The sequence below is a fragment of the Vicugna pacos genome, chromosome 4 (assembly GCF_048564905.1).
Source record: "Vicugna pacos chromosome 4, VicPac4, whole genome shotgun sequence".
Classification (NCBI taxonomy): domain Eukaryota; kingdom Metazoa; phylum Chordata; class Mammalia; order Artiodactyla; family Camelidae; genus Vicugna; species Vicugna pacos.
The window spans coordinates 52,010,472-52,030,319 of NC_132990.1; the positions used below are offsets into that span (position 1 = coordinate 52,010,472).

Sequence of the window (19,848 nt, forward strand, 5' to 3'; positions counted from 1 at the left end):
TCTGTGGGTCAAGTCCTTTGCATACATTATCATATTTAATCACCTCAACAAAACATTGTGGAAGATATTATCCCCATTTTACAGAGGAGAAAACTGAGGCTCAGAAAAGTGAAGTAATTTACCTCAGATAACTATAGCAGCAGGGCTACATTATTTCACAAGTTAGGGTCTAGACAAATCTAGGATTAAAGTAGCTGGGCTCCTTGTCTGATGTTTCTTTTGTCATTTCATGTTGCCTCTTGGGAAAACACAAAGGAAAAAGAAAGACCCAACTAAGACAAGTGCCTCATTTCCTCAGACCTAAGTAGTTGTACAGTGAGCACCTGACTGCTTATTGGCTGTTTCTCCTCCAGCCAGCTTAGGGTGTTGTGGCAAACTTAGGCATTCCACTGACTATTTACTTGAACAATATTCTACTACTGTTTACTGAGGGTCAATTATGTGCTAGTCACTGTGTTGACAAAATATGGGACCAAATGTATACATACATGGAGAACTCCAATTAGAGGCAAGCGAAATGCTTTTTAAAACTATCCTATGGGCTACCAGCAAGTAATATCAGGCATACTAACAGCCAGGAGGTATAGGACTGGAAATCAGAGGACCACGTTTAAGTCTTGGCTGTACCACTGTTAGTTATGTAACCTGGGAATGTCTGTTAGCCTCTCCAAGCTTCTTTGAGCCCCAGTTTCCTCATCTGTAAAACAAGGATTCACAACCACTCCCCAGGAAGGTCAACTGGGAAAAGAGACACAAAAGCACATGCAGCTGTGCTGGCATGAAGGCAGTGACATGCATATTTTGTACATCTCTTAAGTCTCTGTGTTGTCGGTTGTCCCTTGATTATTATCTTGCTGTATCAATCTTCCTGCCTGAAGCAGGGAAGATTTCCCTCCAATGATTCAGGCAAAACCCTGGCTCTCTCAGCATATCTAAAAGCTGCGAAGAGACTATTCCTGTTTGTACCTTTCTTCTCCTGGGGCCCTCTAGATCAATGCCGTGCAATAGAATGTCCTGCCGTGATGGAAATGTTCTACACCGCAGTGGCTACCGAGCACTTGAAATATGGCTAGTATGACAGAGGAGCTGAATTTTGAATTTTATTTAATTCTTAATTTAAGTAGCCACAAGTCCTGAGTCTGATGGCACACAGCTGCCTGGCCCCTGCCAAGGAGACACTCCTCCCTCACCCTTCCTTGTTTGTTTTATCTCTCAGAAATCCATCTATAGCAAGCACAAATCATTCTCTTCTCCTGTTGGTTAATCCCTTGATTCCCAAACTTCATTGTGCATGAGAATTCACCTGGAGATCTTGATAAAACTGTTTCTTGGGCCTACCCTCAGAGTTTCTGATTCTGTAGGTCTGGGGCATGGCTGGAGATTTTCAGGTCTAACACATTCCCTGGTGTTGCTGAAGCTGTTTGTCCAGGGACCACCATTTGAGAACCATGGGTTAATTAAGCGTCTTGTTTGGAGACAGCTGTGCCTTAAGGAATCAGTAGATCGTGGAGGCCCACACAGACACCACCCCCTGGAGTAATGGTTCTCAACATTCCGGCAGCCCTTTGAAATCACCTGGGAAGCTTTTAAAATTCCTGATAACCAGTCCCCATCCCAGACCAGTGAAATTAGGATCTCTGTGGCTAAGACCCAGACATGAGTGTTTTTTAAAGCCCCCCAGATGACTGCAGTCAGGATTGAAAACCCCTGCACTCACGGGACTTAAGCAAATTTCTTTGCCTGTTAAGTTGGAACAGAATTCGCTGTTCACAGGTCACAGGGCTATTGTGAGAATCCGATGAGACTGTAAATGCAAAAAGGTTTTATAAACTGTGGGACTTAAAAGTAAGGATTTAATCGTTGACAGTCTTGGAAAAGAAATTTGCAAATGATGCTGTGATCCCTGTTGGACTGAGATAACACTGCAGTCTGTGGCTTGCATTCCAGTACTGTCCCGCTGACCAAGCCGCTGCAGGCACAGACGCTGAGCACGTGCAACAGTTCTACAACCTCCTAACCGCCTCCATTGAAGTATCCAGAAGCTGGGCAGAAAAGATTCCTGGATTTACTGATCTCCCCAAAGAAGATCAGACCTTACTTATAGAATCAGCCTTTTTGGAGCTGTTTGTTCTCAGACTTTCCATCAGGTAATTACTATTATTTTATCTTCCTTCAGTCCACTCCTTCCTGTGAAGAAGTTTGAAACCTGCTGTGTTGGTAACTAAGTCGTTGGTGAAAAGTTTGCTCAAGAAGGAAATATGAAATATGGCCAGACATTAAAAAAACTGAGCAGTGGCTGGAGCACTGGGCAGGTAGCCAGACTCTTGGGTTCTAGTCTCAATTGTAATGTGGACTTTCTGTAAGACCCTGAGCAGGTCATTTGCTTCACCAGAAATTTTGTTTCCTTCTTTGTAAAATGAGGAGGTTGGATTTGGTGATCTCTAAAGGCTGTTGTAGCTCCAACATTCTGTGATTCCAGGAAGATTCTCAGGGTGCATAAAGTATTTCCTGGGAGCAAGTATTTGTTTTGAACCTTGCATTTCCCTTGGAGTTTTCTGTTTAACAAGTGATGGTTCTAACACACCAGATGGGGCGCTAAAGACTTCCCACAGCATCTCAACTCCCAGTGTTCGCTCCAAGAGAATAATAGCTTCTGGATCAAAAGATTTGGCTCAACTGATTATACTCAGTGACATCAAACACAAAGAGGAACTGATTTTTCAAAGAGCCAGAACCTGGGATTTAAACTTCTCTCATGAAGTCCACAATTAGCGTTTTAAATTCTGTCTTCCTTGCTTCCTTTCAGTTTATTTTATATACATATATATATATATATATATATATATATATACACACACACACATATATGTATATGTGTACATACATATGTGTATATGTATATGTATGTATACACACACACATATATATATAGTGTTACCAGAAACTCATTTGAAGTGCAAATTCCCATGTCCTGGTACCAGCTCTTTTGGTTTGGATCTACCTTTAGAAATCTGCATTTTTAAAGTCATGATCCAGTGATTCTGATGCTGGTAGTTTGAGTTCCAGATTTTAAATTCTGAGATTGAATCACCCTGTCCTATATGTGCATCTGTGGAGGGATCTATGGGAGAGACCGAGGTGGGGTTACAAAGAGACTGCCAATAATTAGCAAAATTACAGCCAATCCTGTGTGTGCCGGAGCTAAGCTAAGCCAGCAACGTGACTGTCATCTAGTGGACAGGCAGCAGAGGATTAAGTAGGTGATAAGCTCCAGGAGGACAGGCACCATATAGGCCCCATTCACCAGGTGTTCTCCAGTGCCTGGCTGAGGAAAGGTGCATACTTTGTGCTCAGGAAATACTTGCTGAGTGAATGAACAAATAAAGCTCTCATCCAAGAAGCACAATTAAAGAGACATGAACTTATTAATGAAATAGGCCAAGAGAGAGAAATATGTGTCAAGAGATTTGAAAATTAAAGGAAAGTTCAGGCTAAGGCAAGGACCACCTACAATTCAGAATTAGTTGCATGTAACATTCGTTGGGCTCTCCTTGTATACCAGGCTCTATGCAAAGGCTTTCAAATCCTTTGTTTTATTTAATTCCCACAGGATTCTTTGGAGGTAGCAATTAAAATCCCTGTTTTATAGATAAGGAAAAGGAAATTCAGAAAGATTAAAAGAGTGCCCAAGGCCCCCCTGCAAAGTGGTGCTAACTGGCAGTTCCAGGACGCCTTTTATGAGAAAAGAATGGGATGTTGATGGACATGATATAAACTATCACGACAGATTTAGAAATAGCCTTCTACAGCCCCACTGTTAAAAGCAGAGAACATGACACAAAATAAAAGCTTTTTTCTTTTAACTTTAGACTGTTTTTCAGTTTGTGATTGACTTCTGGCGCTTGCAGGGACTTGGTGTTTTTAGAGTCTGCACAATGGAATTGTAGTGTCTAGCCTCAGGCCTTATCAGTTTTTGACATTTAAGAAAATGAAAGAGAAATTCTGGTGAAGGAGCACTGAAGGGAGCAGTCTCATGTTCACCACAGAGAGAGATGGGGCACTGGGCTCCACCTCCACCATCCACAAGTGCTTGCTCCTCCTCGGGTCCTGTCCCAAGGTGAGCCAGCAACTGCTTCTAGCAGTGAGAAAGCAGACACCATAGTCTGAGCATCCCCAGGGCTAATGCTCACCGTCTTGTTCTTGAGGGTGTCTGGGCAGGTTTCACAGCACCACACTAAGTTTTGAACGCTGCCCCCTGGCTGTCTGGTGCCTGGGTGTTATGATGTTATCCCACTGGACAGACTGAACAGCCCTATTTATTAGATCTCTATCCCCCACCCACCATGGCTTTCTCTTGTAGGTCGAACACTGCTGAAGATAAGTTTGTATTCTGCAATGGACTTGTCCTGCATCGACTTCAGTGCCTTCGTGGATTTGGGGAGTGGCTCGACTCCATTAAAGACTTTTCCTTAAGTTTGCAGAGCCTGAACCTTGATATCCAAGCCTTAGCCTGCCTGTCAGCACTGAGTATGATCACAGGTAAGCACCACCCCGCTGTGACCCCAAGTGACTGTGTCCCCCCCCCCTCCCCTTTCCTGGTATCACATGGATTCTGGCTTTGGCTGTCACACACACACCAGAAAATTAGGAAAATGACTGCTGTTTTTCAGAAATCTGCTAAGTTTACCCTAGTTTCAACCAAGAGACATACATCTGCACTTACTGTCAGGAACTTCCAGGAAAAAGGGTTCCTCGTCTATTTGGTTATTGTCCACAAACCCAATACATGACAGTCTAAATTTCCAGTTTCCACAGGAGCTCTGTGGACTGTTGGACTAGCTGTTTCAGGGTCATTTTCACAGGGAGGTTTGAAGGAAGATTACCTTAACCAGCCTATCCCTGTGCGGCGGAGAGGCGAGTCATCCCCTCTTCCCAGTCCTTGGCTAGTAACCCAGAGTAAACCCAAAGCACTACACACACCTAAAACACACCTTTATTTATTTACAACTTTATTTAGCAACTTTGATTGACAGAGGACTGAGGAAAATTAGTATAAAGCAAAAATGGTTCTACTCAACAATTTTTAAGGGTTGAGAACCAGAAGCCTTAAACATATTCAACTTCTATATTACTCTTTTTTCCCCCTAGATGTCTCCCTCTCTATCTTTTGGGAAATACAGGATTTCAAGACAGAATGAGAGAGAGAGGAAGGCACAGTGGGTGAGAGAGGGGACACTATCTCCCTGTGGCTGCTCTGGGCCCCAGGCCCCAGCTCCCCTTTGCTCCTTCACACTTTCAGAGTTCCCTGTGCTGTCTCATCCTTCTTGATCAGACTGGGGCAGTGAGGCAGTGACAATAGGTAGAGGCTCCAGAAAGGCTAGCCAGACCCAGGGTTCACCTCCCACCCTTTTCATGGGACCCAAGCACAGGCTAGGCTGCTGGACTGAGGATGGGGTTTCAGATTCTTGATATACTCTTGGCTACGGAAAACAAGTTTCTCAGGCAGGTGATGAGTTTCACAGAGGTCCAAAAGCATCCTGTGGTGCAGATGGGCCCTTCTTTCTGATGCATCAGAAATGTGCGTTGTTTATATGCACCTTCTTGGGACATCTCCTGTTGGCTAAAGTGAGATGTGTAGGAGTATCTTAAGAGGCGAGGCTGGTTCATCACTGAACAGTTTACTTGAAGGCCAAGAAGAGTAAAGGCATGTACTGTGGGAGGAATCAGACACTAGCATGTTCCCTCAGTGTTCCGAGTGGAACCTGACTCCTCCTGGTCTTTGGTCCTGGATGAGAAACTCCCTTCTTTTAATGGGGGCTGCCAGAGACTTCCAAGGGAGCCATTAACAAAACAAAAACAAACTGCAGTCTCCAAGAGTGTGGACTTGATTTAGAGGGCTTTCGAATGGCATCCATAAGGGAGAACCTGAAGAAAATAAGCAGGTTTAAGGCACAAGCATATTACTGCAGCACAATTGGAATGAAATTGGTTCAAAGGCTAACTTTTAACTGAAACTCTTCAGTTCAATTTCAAAACCATTCGGATTCTCCTAGGAGAGTTACACTTTCAAAACTAGGAAGTATGATATTTAGTTAATTTTAAAAAACATACAAAAGCTAGAGCCAGCCTTTGCTTTCAGTAAATAAAGCCAGCATGTTGCCACGTCTCTGTGGAGATGAGTGTTGCATGTAGTTAATCACCAAGTGTTCCCTGATCTAGGCACTCTGCTGCATGTCAGTGGGTTTTCAGAGATGGTAACAGGCATCCCTGGAGGAGATAGAACATGCAGACGGATCCATGTGATACAGGGTGTTGAGTGCCGTGGTGGGTGTGGGAGTGGGCAGAGTGCTGAGGGACCCCTCTGGGGGGTGGTCTTCTCAAAAGAGGTAACATGAGCTGGTTCTCGACAAAAGCATAGGATGTCTCCTGGTTAAAATAGATGGAGTGAGAATTCTAGACATAAATAAAAATTTGCTAAAACCATTGAAAATATGGTTATGGTAAGTTTCAGAAAGGAAATGTCTAAAAAAAAAATAGAGTGAGGGGGAAATGAGACTGTTGTGATAGGTTAGGGTGGGGCATGGCATGAAGAACCTTTCACACTTAGGTGAGAAGGTTAGAGTTTATCTTTAAAGCCATTAGGATCCACAGAAAGTTTTAACCAGACAAGCATCATGGACAGGCTTGCATTTTAGGAAGGTCTATCCTGATATCTGGTTTTGAGAACAGATTTTCACAGGAAAGAGACTAAAAGGGAAAAGGCCAGTCCAGGTGTGAGAGGTGTACCTCAAGAGAAGGTCTTTGAGGCCTATGTCTTGTTTGTTTTACCCTTTCAGTAGAAGTCACGGTAGATGGGTGCCAGGCAGTCCCAGCCGGGAGAGACTGACATTTCAGTGCAGAGAGGACAGAACAGGAATCAGGAGAAGGTGGTGTTAGCCCTGAATCTGCCTCCAGTTTGCTGTGTGTCCAGCAGTTATAGCTGCTCAGCCGCTGCCCATTTATCTAAAGTCTTGCTCAGAGAAGGGGCAGTTTGGTGAGGCAGAAACTGCATGGGTTTTGGAGACCAGCACCTCCAGGTTTAAACCTGGGGCCCTGCATTTAATAAGTAATGTTTATTGAGAAATGCATTTCATTCCTCTGAACTTCAGTTTCCCTATCTGTAAAATGGCAGTAATAACATCTATCCCATCAGGTGACATTAGGATTACAGAAAACCAGGTTTGCAATGCAGCCAAACTAGATTCAGAACAGGCACTCTATCCACCTATGTTCCATTGTGGAGGGATGGTGACAGGGATTTCCTCAAATTAGGCACGTGCCTGCCCCTTCCTCAAGCCCTAGGCAGTCCAAAATCAAACTCAGAGACATGAGGAAACAAGTGGTGGCCTTAGACGGCAGTGTGTTTGACAGGTATCTCCTTGGATGCTTGAGAGAGGCTTGAAGAAGGACAATGATATTAAAGGAATCCAGCTGCACTCACCGGGCACTTACAGTGGGCCCAGTCCTCGGTGGGGTGGTTCTGATTCCTGCGCTCAGTCCTACAGCCTGTGCACAACCGGTTGTTACAGGTGCTGTGATTGCAACACCCAAGGAAAAAAAAAGCCCTTCTTCTCTCATTTCTGGATCTCACGGAACTCTCTTTGTGATGTGCTGGTTGGGAGGGGGTTTGAAATGTGTGAAAGCATCAGGAAATGGCAGAAAAGGCAGTTCTGGGGCAACAGCAGTGCATATTGTTGTGGATATTAATTTTCATTTGAATATGGGCTCCCTTGAAGTCTTGACTTCTGAATAAGCATCATTGATCAGAAAGGGAGATTGTGGAATATCAGTTGGGCTATTGGCATCGGAAAATTCATCCCCAAATTGCTCCTAAACCACTCAGAACTCATGAAAAGGAAATGAGGTCTTAGAAATTTACCCAGTCTTGCTTCCAGGAAAGTCATTAAGAATCTGGACAGTATTGGTAGTTTGCACAAACTTGGCTTTTTTTTTTCTAATTCTTTTTATTTTTTTTTTCCTTCCTCTCCTCTTTCTATGTGCGCTCGTGAAAAACTAGGTGGTGAGGTGGGGCAGGAAATGGTTTCTTTCAGATCACTCTCCTTTCTCACAGTAAAAGGGAGTTCCCCACAGTTGTAGTTGCCATGTGTTTTTAGGTCCCCAGTTCATCTACCCTAATCACTCCCTTTTGCTGGTGCCACATCCCTGACGTAGGAATGATGGAAATGCTTTGCTTCTGATGGAATACCAATGAACTGATATCTCGGTGCTGTTAGTTATGTTTAATAAATAAGAAGCCCCTCAAATAGAAAATTAGTGGGGAATTACCATTTTATAAGTATCCATTCTTTAAATAAATATTGAGGCCCTAACACCGGATGATAGCTTCTAGGGATGCAGGGATGAGCCGTGTGAATTCTTCTGTCAAAAAGTGTATAATCTTCTAGGAAGTCATAGATGATGATGAGGTCATGAACTCAGTGTATGATGGTGAGCCCTCAGGTCCTTAAAGGTGTAGATTTAGTGCAGGGGAAGTCCAGATTACCGCGAGCACTTTGTGGGTGAAGAAACATGGAGGTACTGGTCATAAGTGGCTTCCCACGGAGGTGGCATCAAGAAATGAGGCCACTTAGAGGAAGGGCATTCCAGGCCAAGGAAACAGCATAGCAAGGGTATGGCAGTGGAACATTTCAGCACATTTTGAGGAAAAGCACATATGGTGGAGTTACATGATATATGTTTATAATCGTATATATAATCTCAGTAGAAACAACAGAAAATTAAAAGAGTGCAAGCTATTACCCTTGATAGCTGTGTGTCCTAGAGTGAGCCTGAGAGAGAAGACATGAATCCGCTGTGGGTCACAGTCTCTCTGCTTCTGGTGGTGAGAGCTGAGAACATGTCCTGCACCTTTGGGAAATTTAAAGAATTTTCAGGGAAAAAAATTGATTGTATGTAATATTAATCTTATGGCCTAGGATTTTCGCCTAACCTTGGAATAAAATGCATTTCCCATATAGTAAAAAGGGAAATAAGATTGAAAAGGCAGTGTGGAACCAGATAGTGGTGGAAATGTTGAGTGCCCAAATGCCATTTTATAAAACATGACACTAAAAGAATGCTCCCCGTGGCTTTCTTTTCCTTACTCATGTCTTCTACCAGGTAGAAAGTGACTCCTTTCTTTTCTCTGTAGTCTTTTTCCTGGTTTTACTGGGACACAGATTCTAAGATTGAGGAGGAGGAAAGCCAGCAGAACCAGGGGCAGGAAGCAATAAAACAATGACATGACAGGACCCGGCAGGTGACTGATCCTGCCACAGCCTCCACCACCTGTCTTCCCAGAGCACTCTTCGTCACTCTCAGTGGTTACCTGGTTACCCTGTTTTTATGTCATATATAGCCATCAGCTACATTGCAAGGAAAACCCAAAACTTGGCAGGGCAATATTGCTTTCTAAAAAGGTAGGAGAGAAGGGTTGTGGTGGGATTTGGAGATTGGAGAACTGAGTTCAAGTCTTCACCCTGCTGCTTCCTAGCTGTGCAATCTTGGGCAAGTTCCTGATCCTCTCTGAATCTCAGTTTTCTTGTTTTTCACAGGAATGATGAAATCCACTTGTAGGTGCCTTGTAAAGATTAAATGAGCTAATGTGTACTTTGCAGAGAAAAAATACTAGACAAACGTTCATTATTATGATCCTAAATGGTAGTTTTACTTCTAGAAAGAGCTAGCTGTTCTAAGAATTCGTAAAAATGTTCATGAATCCCTGCAGTTGTTTGTACACATCACATTAATTTCTTTGTGTCTTTCTTTTCCAACTAGACTCAGGGTTTCTTAAGGGCAGGGAGAGCCTTATTCATCTTTACAGTTACTTTAGCATTGAAAGGTGTCTGGCAGTAGGCAAATACTGGTTGAACGAATGGGTTAATTATGAATAGCAAAAAGGCTCCCAGATTAGGAAAATTTGAATTACTTCTTTTTAGTTCACCACCTCGTTATTAGAAAATAGTCTGAATCCCTGAGAACGACCTTATTTCAATTCAGATTGGCTCTGTAGTATTTACTGAGCATTTGCTATGTGCCAGGCGTGAAATCCCTTATCCTCAAAGAGCTTTTGGTTCCACTGGGGAGACAGACACCTGCACTAATAAATCAAAGACAGAAGATTGAAAAGAACTATTACCGCCTGAGTACGGGTTGCTGACCGACTTGTGGCTTCCTGATCAGTGTGGGCCCAGTGTCTCTGGGACTGCCTATCTGTAAAGGATGTTATTACTACATGAGAAATAGCGGTGAGATGACTTCCCAGAGAAAGAAGTGGAGCTCTGAACAGGAAGTCCTGTTTGTTAGTTGGTGTTTGAGTTACACACACATCTCTCCCCAGGAGCCCCCTTCTCCTTCCTCTTTGGCTGGACCTGCATTATTGCTGTTGCTGGGCTGGCCTGCGCCAAGACCTGCTCAAAAACAAAAGAGGTTGCTTTTTCTTCTTGGAGCTCCTGATGGTACCACCACCCCTTTCTTCATCCCCTGCTCCTTGCCATGAGGAAGATGATTTGGCGTGTCTTGTGTGGGCCTAAGAGGCAGACCTGGAAACTGTAGAAAGGCAAAATTTAGCTCAACATAAGAAAAGCCTTTTAATAGACAGAACTATTTTGAAATCAGAAAAAGCACTCATGAGAGGTGAGTTTCCTGCCTTGGGGAGTGAGGTTTACAAAGAGACTAAATGACACCAGGTGCAGACTGAGTCAAGCGTCTTTTGGGGTCTGGGATTGATTATAACAGAGCTTCTTCAGTTTTCACATGCACACAAATCACTGGACATCTTGTTAAATTGCAGGCTCTGATCAGATAGGTCTTGGGCAAGGCCTGAGAGTCTGCATTTCTAACAAGCTCCCAGTTGATGTTGATGCTGCTGATCCAGGGATCACACCTGAGTAGCAAGGGATGAGGGACTTTCAGTAATTAGGATCCCATGAAACTAATAATAGCTCCCATTTAAAAATACTCAGTGCCAGGCACTGTGCCCAGGGGCCTCCATGTGTGTTGTTTAATATTCTTTAGTAAATAGATTTAGAAGTACCTGAGATGGATTCAGCAGAGATGGGAAGTAGAGAGACCAGTCAAAAGCTATTCACACAATCTGAGTAACAGATACTGAAAACCTGGTCCAGAGGCAGTGAGACTGAGAGAAGATAGAGGCAAGGAACATTGCAGAAAGAATAACAAAGTTCTTGCAGTAGATTAAATATGATGAGCCAGGGGAGAAGGAATTGCTAGTCATGATTGTGAGAGTGATGGTGAGGACTGCGGAATTATTAATAGGCCAACTCAGGAGTGGCTAATTTGAAGGGAAAGCTAATGAGTTGAGTTTGGGATATAGAGGCTACTTGCTAATATTTATTAAAGACTTACTGTATATGAGGCATTGTACCAAATACTGCACGTGTCGTAATTCGTTCAATTCTCACAATTTATAAGGCAGTTCCCATGGGTTTCCATTAGTGTAGTGGTTATCACATTCGCCTGACATAAGGCAGTTCTGGTATTAGCCTTGTTTTACAAATGCAGAAACAGACCGAAAGTCACCCAGCTAATAAGTGATAAAGCGAGGCTTTACATCCAGGAAATCTGGGTTCCAAAACTTCCAATGTGGCAGGTTTTCGAGTTTGTTGAGTTCTTTACTGTTGACAGCTTCTTAGTAATGCCAATGTATATATTTATTCTGAGCAACCCACCTGTTTAGTATTCATTTAATCATATTTTACAGGTCCTCGATCCTCCATTAACATATTCACTTAACAGGTATTTATTGGGTGATTTCTATGCAGTGAGTAGGCTGGGTGCTGAGGAGACGGTGGTGAGCAAACCCAGTCCATGGCCCCGTGGGGCTGAGGCAGGCAGTAGTCGCAGCCTGTTTTATCCTTCAAAGGGGAAAGATAGAGTGCCATAGGAGAATACGATCTAGACTGGCTGTAAAAAGGGACGCTTCCTTGAAGAAATAGTTGATCTGCAATCAGAAGGATGAATAGATCTTGCCCAGGTGAAAAGCAAAACATGAGCACAGATTTATTTGTAGCTATTTAGAGAGTTTTATTATTTCACTCAGTCAGTCCCTCCCCCTTTCTCCCCCTTCTTTCTCTTTCCTTCCCTCTCCCTCTCTCACTCCCTCCTCTCTCTCCTCCTCCTCCGTACCTTCCTTCCTCTCTCTCTTAGCAGAGATGTCTGTGGCACAGATAGCCGCATGCACAGTAATCCAGCAATGTCTTTAGATACAAGCACCATGCTGGTTAGAAGTGGTATCTGTTGTCTCTTTGCTTTGTTCACTTCTCCAACCCCAGTGGCTATAACACTGCTTGGCACAGAATAGGTACTCAAATATTTGTTGAAAGAAGTAATTAATCAATTAGCTAATTAGGTACACAGAAAGTAGGAGGGGGTTATAGGGAGGCTGAGTTCATCTCAGGATGAAGAGGAACATTCTAGCAATGTTCAAGGCAACCAAATATAATAGAAATATGTCTGGATTTGGAGTGAAAGAAATTAGCCATTTGCTAGTTTTGACCATAGGCAAATCACTTAGCTCTCTGTAACTTAGCCTCCTTATTCATTAAATAAGATCATCTTTGTCCTGTCTAATTCACGGGGTTAGTATGAGGGCTCAACAAAATAATCTAAGTAAAACAGTGTAATATAAGGTACTATTAAATATTTTTTTAACCAGGGTGAAATAGTGAACTCCCAGTCCAGCTGGTGCTGGGCACTCTTTTTCTGATACCTTGTAGTAGAGATTCTCATCTTGGGGAGAAAGTTTGAACTAAATGATTCAAATTCTTTCCAGTTCATATATTCTATGGTTATGACACATAAGTCCATTATGTAACCATTTCTATAAGTTGTATTTTAAAGTTTTGGATGCATAAAGCCGAGTTAAAATACTGAAGTATTGGATAAAAATGATGTAGATCAAAATGCAAGAAATACTGAGAAGCTTGTTTTGTTTCATGGTGGACAAAGATCTTAAACTGAATCTGTGTATAATTCTGTAGGAAGTGGGGGAATCCAAATGTCCGATTTCCCCCAGAATTTCTGAACTCTCTATTTATCAGCTTTGCAGCTTTGTTTACCAAGCTACAAGAAGAAAGGGGGTCCCTTGACCTAAAATGTCAGTGATTGGGGTTTTAAGGAATTTCAAATTACTAGGAAGGTCCCAGACACTTAGTGACTCCCTGGTGATTTAAAGATCTTGCTGGCTGCTGGCAGTAGTTTGCATGGAGACTGAATTTTATCTCAGCCTGTTTGAAAGAGTAAAGAAGCCACAAATCCAGGAGCTGTTCAAAACAACAAAGAAGGTGCCTTTGGCTTCTAACAGGAGTGTCTCTGAATTCCTCAAGGAATTCCAGGCCTAGGGTTGATCCAGCTGGCAGGAGGTATCGATCTCCACTTGAATTCACTGAATAAATAATGGTTGCCATAGTTATCGAGCAGTCACAACTGGTTGGAGAGCAGGGAAAACTCCAAGGCACCTTCTGCGAGTTTGGCCATGAGAAAGTCTGGTTACAAGGTTCCATAATCAACCCCCTCCCGAAATCCAGCCCACACATTGCTCAGTTTCTTTATCCTGATAATGAATATGGGATCTTGACTATAATGCAAGACGTGAGGCGCTGAAAGGAAGGGAAAGCTTAAATCAATGGATTGGTGTTTTATTCTGGGAAGAGCATCTCTGCCTGGGTTATGAAGCTAATTTGATATATTTCAGTATTTAATAGAATTTACTATCAGTAGGATGACTGACCGCGTTACAGCAACCAGAGGGCTTCACAAAGGACTAAATCCCAGTTTGTTCTATTTTAAACTTGTTTATTACACCAATAGCATTAACCTGGATATTTTAAAAGAAAGGAAAGGAGTTATCTCACAATCTCATGAATATTTTCACTTTCCTATTTCCTCTCATCTTTCTCCACATGCAGAAATAATTTTTGCATAGATATAATCACAGCTTAGATACCATGTTTATAGTCTATTCTTTATTTAATGTGGTATTATATATTTTTTCCATGTCATTTCATAGCCTATTTGTCCTTTTTGATGTCTACAGAGTCTTCCATTATGAGGACATACCATTTTTCACTTAACAGTTCTCCTATTCTTCTTCCCTTTATCTTTTCCCATTTTTTAAAACTTTAATGTACCCCAAATGTCTTCATGCATACAGGGTTATTCTTCTTTTGAATGTTTCCTTCAGATAAATTCCCAAGGGTGGGATTACTTGATCAGAGGCTATGAACATTTTGTAGCTATTGAAATTTACTGCCAAATTTGCAGTCTGCTTTTTTGCTTTTGAGAGGAAAATAAAACTTTAGGCAGAGCACTGTTGCTGTTGAAGTTCACTCTTGGGTACTTCTGAAACTGAAACAAGGGAACTATGTACTTAATAAAGATAAGCCATAGAGTACAGGTTTGCACCTGGGCTGAATAGCTAATAGTTTCCTAGGGAAAAGCAGAATCCTGCACTGCAAAGCTTGGGAGTAAGTGGACTTTATGGACTTTCACTCTGCAGTTGCCAGCCATTTGCCATGCATAGGTATGGTCTTAGGTGCTGACTGTACCATGATGTACAGTGCAGTACACTTCCCTGTAGCATCATCTTAGCTGAGCCTCACAATAACCCTCAAAGGTAGGTTTTATTATAATCACACTTTTTCTTTTAATTTATTGTATAATATGTAAGAAACACAGAAATGAATGGAGAAGACTACAACAAAGACTTTGTGTATCTGCCACCCTGTAGTCCCCATTTTCCTGGGAGGACATTGAAACAGAACAATTAGGTCACATGGTTAGTATATAACAGAACCAAAACTGGAACCTGAATCTCTCTGACTCCACAAGTCCAGTCACTTTTTCTCTATATTGTGTTGCACTGAGATGAGATGCTTGCAAGTTACAACCCACTGAGATGCTGCTGGCAATTTTCATGGTTGTACTTTAATATAATTATAAACATATATAAATATACATCAGAGCTGGAGGTGACCTTAGAGGTCATCAAATCCTTTCCATATGTGCCCTAGGGAAGAAGGCACTCACCCAAGTCGTACACAACCAGCCAAGCCGGGGAAGATGCAGATTGCCTTGTTCCTGGGCCTCCTTTTATTTAGGGCAAGAGAAAAAACAAAGTCTGGATAGTTGCTTCATTTTTTTCCCAATGACTTTTGGAATTTACCTTTCTAACAAAAATATTCCCAATTAAAAAAAAATTAAAAATTGAAAACTAATACTTAATTTCCCACTGGATAGATGTCATCTATTTCTCAAGAATTATTACTTTACATGTAAATACGCTGAGGGATGAAAACTTTGACTGAGATAACAGAGGCCAAGCTCATCTCTCAGGAAAGAGTCTCTGATATCTACATGCTGAGGGAGAGCAAACTGGTCTGTACTGGGCATCAGGCTCCTTTCTCTTTACAAGGAGATGCAACTGCAGTCTGGAGCAAGAGGACAGAATCTGCCTCAGAAGACTGGGTTCAAATCCCAGCTTTTAGCAGCTGTGTGACTATGGGGATATTTTTTAACCTTATATGTAAAATAAGGGATCATAATATTTAATATGAGGATAATTTTATATATTATTTTATAAAATATGAGATACCGGTATTCATGCTTTGCCACATTACAAAACGCTTGCACCGCCTCCTTCTGGGCCTCCTCCCTCTCTTTAACTTTTCCATCTCCACAGCAGGGGGACATGTATTTTGTACAGAGTGTCTGGTGTGGGTCAATGGGTGTTTTAAGGGGCGGAGGGAAGGGACAAGGAAAAGAAAATCTCTATTCTTCTCAATGCTGATTAGCATGAAAACCCAAGAAGGCACTTTGTATCCATATGCGGTCTTGGGGGGCAGCCTTTGCAAATGGAACTTACAGCCCCCACCACCACCAAGCGAGTGTCTGTCAAGATGGACCATTAATTCATTTGCCTGGATGTGTTTCCATGTCACTCTGAAAAAGAGTTCCTTCCTGACCAGGCTTTCGTCAGACCTCAGTCAGATGATGCGTGCAAAATAATAACCACCCCGCCATTCAATGTGTGTCGTCTGCGTTATTCACCCAAGCTGGTCCTCCCAGAAGCCCTGGATTGGGTACAATTATTGTCTTCATTTTATAAGGAAACTGGGGCTCAGTGAGTAAGTGACAGGGCTGAGAGTCAACCCCTGGTGCTATTTAAATACCCAAGGCCATGAACTACCTCTGAGAGGGAGGGCACTTTAACTGTAAAATGCCATCCCAACTGGCAGAACAGGACACAGGCCTTCATTCAGGATTCAAAGTTTTTTAGGATGTAACTGCCTCCTCAGTTTGCCATTTTCTACCCCTCTGCAGAACGACATGGGTTAAAAGAACCAAAGAGAGTGGAGGAGCTATGCAACAAGATCACGAGCAGCTTAAAAGAACACCAGAGCAAGGGACAGGCTTTGGAGCCCGCCGAGCCCAAGGTCCTGCACGCCCTGGTAGAACTGCGCAAGATCTGCACCCTGGGCCTCCAGCGCATCTTCTACCTGAAGCTGGAAGACTTGGTGTCTCCACCCTCCATCATTGACAAGCTCTTCCTGGACACCCTGCCTTTCTGAGCAGGAACAGCCTGAGCAGGAAGCTGCCTGGTTATCAGCTAGCAGCCGCTTGCTAAGCAGCCAGAGGGATGGGTCTGGACACCTACCATTTTCTGCCCTTCCATAAGAGAAAAAGCAGCTCCTGTAGAAAAGAAAGACTTTTTTTTTTTTTCTGGCACTTTTCTTTACAACTGAAAGCCAGAAAACTTGCAGAGTATTGTGTTGGGGTTGTGTTTTATATTTAGGCTTTGGGGTTAGGGCGGGAGGCGGGGTATATAGTTCATGAGGGTTTTCTAAGAAATTGCTAACAGAGCACTTTTGGACGATGCTTTCCCAGCAGGAATAAAAAGGGTAATATAACTGTTTTTAAAACTCTTTCTGGGGAATACAATTATAGTTGGTTTGTATTTAAAAACAAGAACAGCCAAGGGCTGTTCGCCAGGGTAGGATGTGTCTTGAGATTGATCCCTTTAGAATACATTTTTTGTATCAAGGGTATGTATGTGGTGCAAACAAAGCAGAAATTCCCTCTTGTTTTCTTTCTTCCTTTATTTTGTTTTAACAAACAGTGAAAGATGGAGGATTACCTATAAATCAGACATAGCAAAATGATAATGGCTGTTCGCTTCCATATGCAAGTGCAATTTTTAAAGTGCTGTCTTACTAAGTCTTGTTTATTAACTCTCCTTTATTTTATGTGTAAATAAAAAGGAGGCAGTCATGTTAACAAATGCACATGCTAATTTTCCTAGCAGAGGCTTTGTCCACCTGCCCTGTGGAACCCTTCTGAGGTATGGTCCATCCAAGATTTTGGGCCATTCTTGATGGATCCAGATCCCTGCCCTGACTGTCCAACTGTACTGAAGGGGGCTCAGATTATGAGATGGATTGCGTATAGCATTTTTTTGTTGTTTTCTATAAATCCAGCCAGAATTCCCTAAACTTTCTTCAGTTATAGCAACTGACTGACACATTCATTCAGAAGCCCCAGGAGCATTCAGTAAGTTAACATGCAAATAATTAGGAATGGATCACACAGGGTAAGCACCAGGGATAATAAGGTTTTTTGAATATATATCATTAAATTTTTTATCTGTTAAAGAGACAATTTTGGAGAGCAAGCAAGTCTTATTTAAAAAAATAGTATGAATGTGAATACTAGAAAGGATTAGTGGGCTGCGTTTCAACATTCCGTGTTCGTACTCCCTTTTGTATGTTTATACTGTTGATGCCATATTATTATGAGATGATTTGTTGCATAGTGTCCTTATTTGTATAAACATTTGTATGCACGTTATATTGTAATAGCTTTGCCTGTATTTATTGCAAGACCACCAGCTCCTAGAAGCTGAGTTACAGAGTACTTAAATGGGGTGTTCACAGTGAACTTGGATACACCAATTAGAAATTAAATAAGCAAATATATATATAAATATAGCAGGTTACATATATATATTTATAATGTGTCTTTTTATTAACCATTTGTACCATAAGTGTTAATTCCCATGCTGTTATTTTATGGTTCATTTGCAGTGACTTTTAAGGCAGTACTGTTTAGCACTTTGATATTAAATCTTTGCTTATGTTTTGCTAAATTCAAATAATGTTTGAAGATTTTTAGGTCTAAAAGTCTTTATATTATATACTCTGTATCAAGTCAAAATATCTCTGGCCATTTTGCTAAGAAACAAACTTTGAATGTCAGACTGATGTTATAGTAGTTTTTGTTAGCTTTAAATCATTTTTGCTTCAGTCTTTTTAAAGGACTAATAACAAAACTATGCTGTTTATATTGTCATTAAATTATACAATCAAACAAATGCCAAATGAATTGCCTAATTGCTGCAAAGGATAACCCAGATAGAAAATCATATGTTTTTTTCCAAGAGTCGTTCTTATTTGATCATGTATTATGTTTCTGTGAGCTTTTATGAAAGATTATTATTTTTATATCAAGATGATAGGATCTGGAATGTTGGGATCTTGGAATGTTAGACTTACAAGTGGCCTGACTTGTCAACTAGTGCATCTCCCCTGAAATTCATAGAGGAGAAAACTGGGGCCCAGCAAGGGATAAAGAGTTACCCAAGGTCAAATAGCTGGTAACAGAATCAAGACTAGGACCTAATTCTCCTTTCCATAGTCTCTTTACTCTTACTGCATCTTTGGGAAAACAGGCTTTTAAAAATAACCACTAATATTCACATTTTACCAAGAATAAAGTAGTACTTTTCCAGTAATTTTTGAGCTTATATGCAAATATAATAAACATTATTAAATACCAGGAAAGCTAACATTTCATACAAACTAGCTTCAGACCAAATTCAAATTGAATTTGAATAAATTAGAAATACTGTGCATACATAACCCTTTTGTGCAGTTAGTCTTGGAACATTAATCCTTCTTTTTGTTTTGTTTTGTTTTGTTTTGTTTTTTGTCATGTCTGTAAAGGAAAAACAAAACAAAACAAAACAAAAATACAGAGCCCTAGAGGAATGCTGTCACTTTTTATTTTTACACTCATCAGATTTAAGGAAAAAGACTTTTTAGCCGATATTGATTTGTTGGAAGAAATGAAGAAGGTTTTTAGTTATAGGTCCAGACACTAGTGCCGAAAGTAAAGATTATAGCCAGTGTTCTGTCTTCCATAGTTATTACAACGGTGAGAGCCCCCCCAAGTCATCTATCAGTTCAACTCTCTTTTTTGTCTTATTGTTGACACACAAGTTTATACAGAGTGGATGACCAATCTAGCTCAGAAGAGGACAGCAAGAATTAAAGCAGGTGATTCTTCCGTTGTGGGAGAGCTCTCTCAGTGCGAACATGCCTTCTGTGGGCGGAAATCAGGAATCCACCAGCTGTTTATGGAGAGTGCCTTGCTTTTATTTCAGACAGCAGAGTTTTCCAAAGTTTCTCTGCTCCTCTAACAGCATTGCTCTTTCGTGTGTGTTAACCTGTGTTTGAAAGAAATGCTCTTGTACATTAACAGTGTAAATTTAAATGATTAAATTAAATTACATTTTATCAATGGCTACTGGTGTGTTGAATAAGCATGCTTCATTTAACAGTATTTTCTTAATCATTTATATAATAGCATTTGCTGTGAACTCTTAAACATATCCCAAATGGATTTTTTAAAAGGCCTACTAATGCTGAAAAATTAATAGGCATTCTGAATTGGAAATATATTAAACCTTACTGATTGAGAAGAAGGACATTCTAAATTCAATAACCATTTATT

General features: G+C 41.4%; 1 protein-coding gene across 2 annotated transcripts in view; it reads left to right on the forward strand.

Moving 5' to 3' along the window:
• NR4A3 (nuclear receptor subfamily 4 group A member 3) overlaps nucleotides 1-19,641 on the forward strand; it is a 39,095-nt gene extending 19,454 nt beyond the window's left edge. For both annotated transcript variants that reach the window (XM_072959813.1, XM_072959812.1), the window contains 3 exons: nucleotides 1,948-2,147; nucleotides 4,361-4,539; nucleotides 16,381-19,641. In XM_072959813.1, coding sequence (XP_072815914.1) covers nucleotides 1,948-2,147; nucleotides 4,361-4,539; nucleotides 16,381-16,628 — 627 coding nt within the window. In that variant the 3' untranslated portion in view covers nucleotides 16,629-19,641. The remainder of the gene's footprint in view (nucleotides 1-1,947; nucleotides 2,148-4,360; nucleotides 4,540-16,380) is intronic.
• The last annotated feature ends 207 nt before the right edge of the window (nucleotides 19,642-19,848 follow it).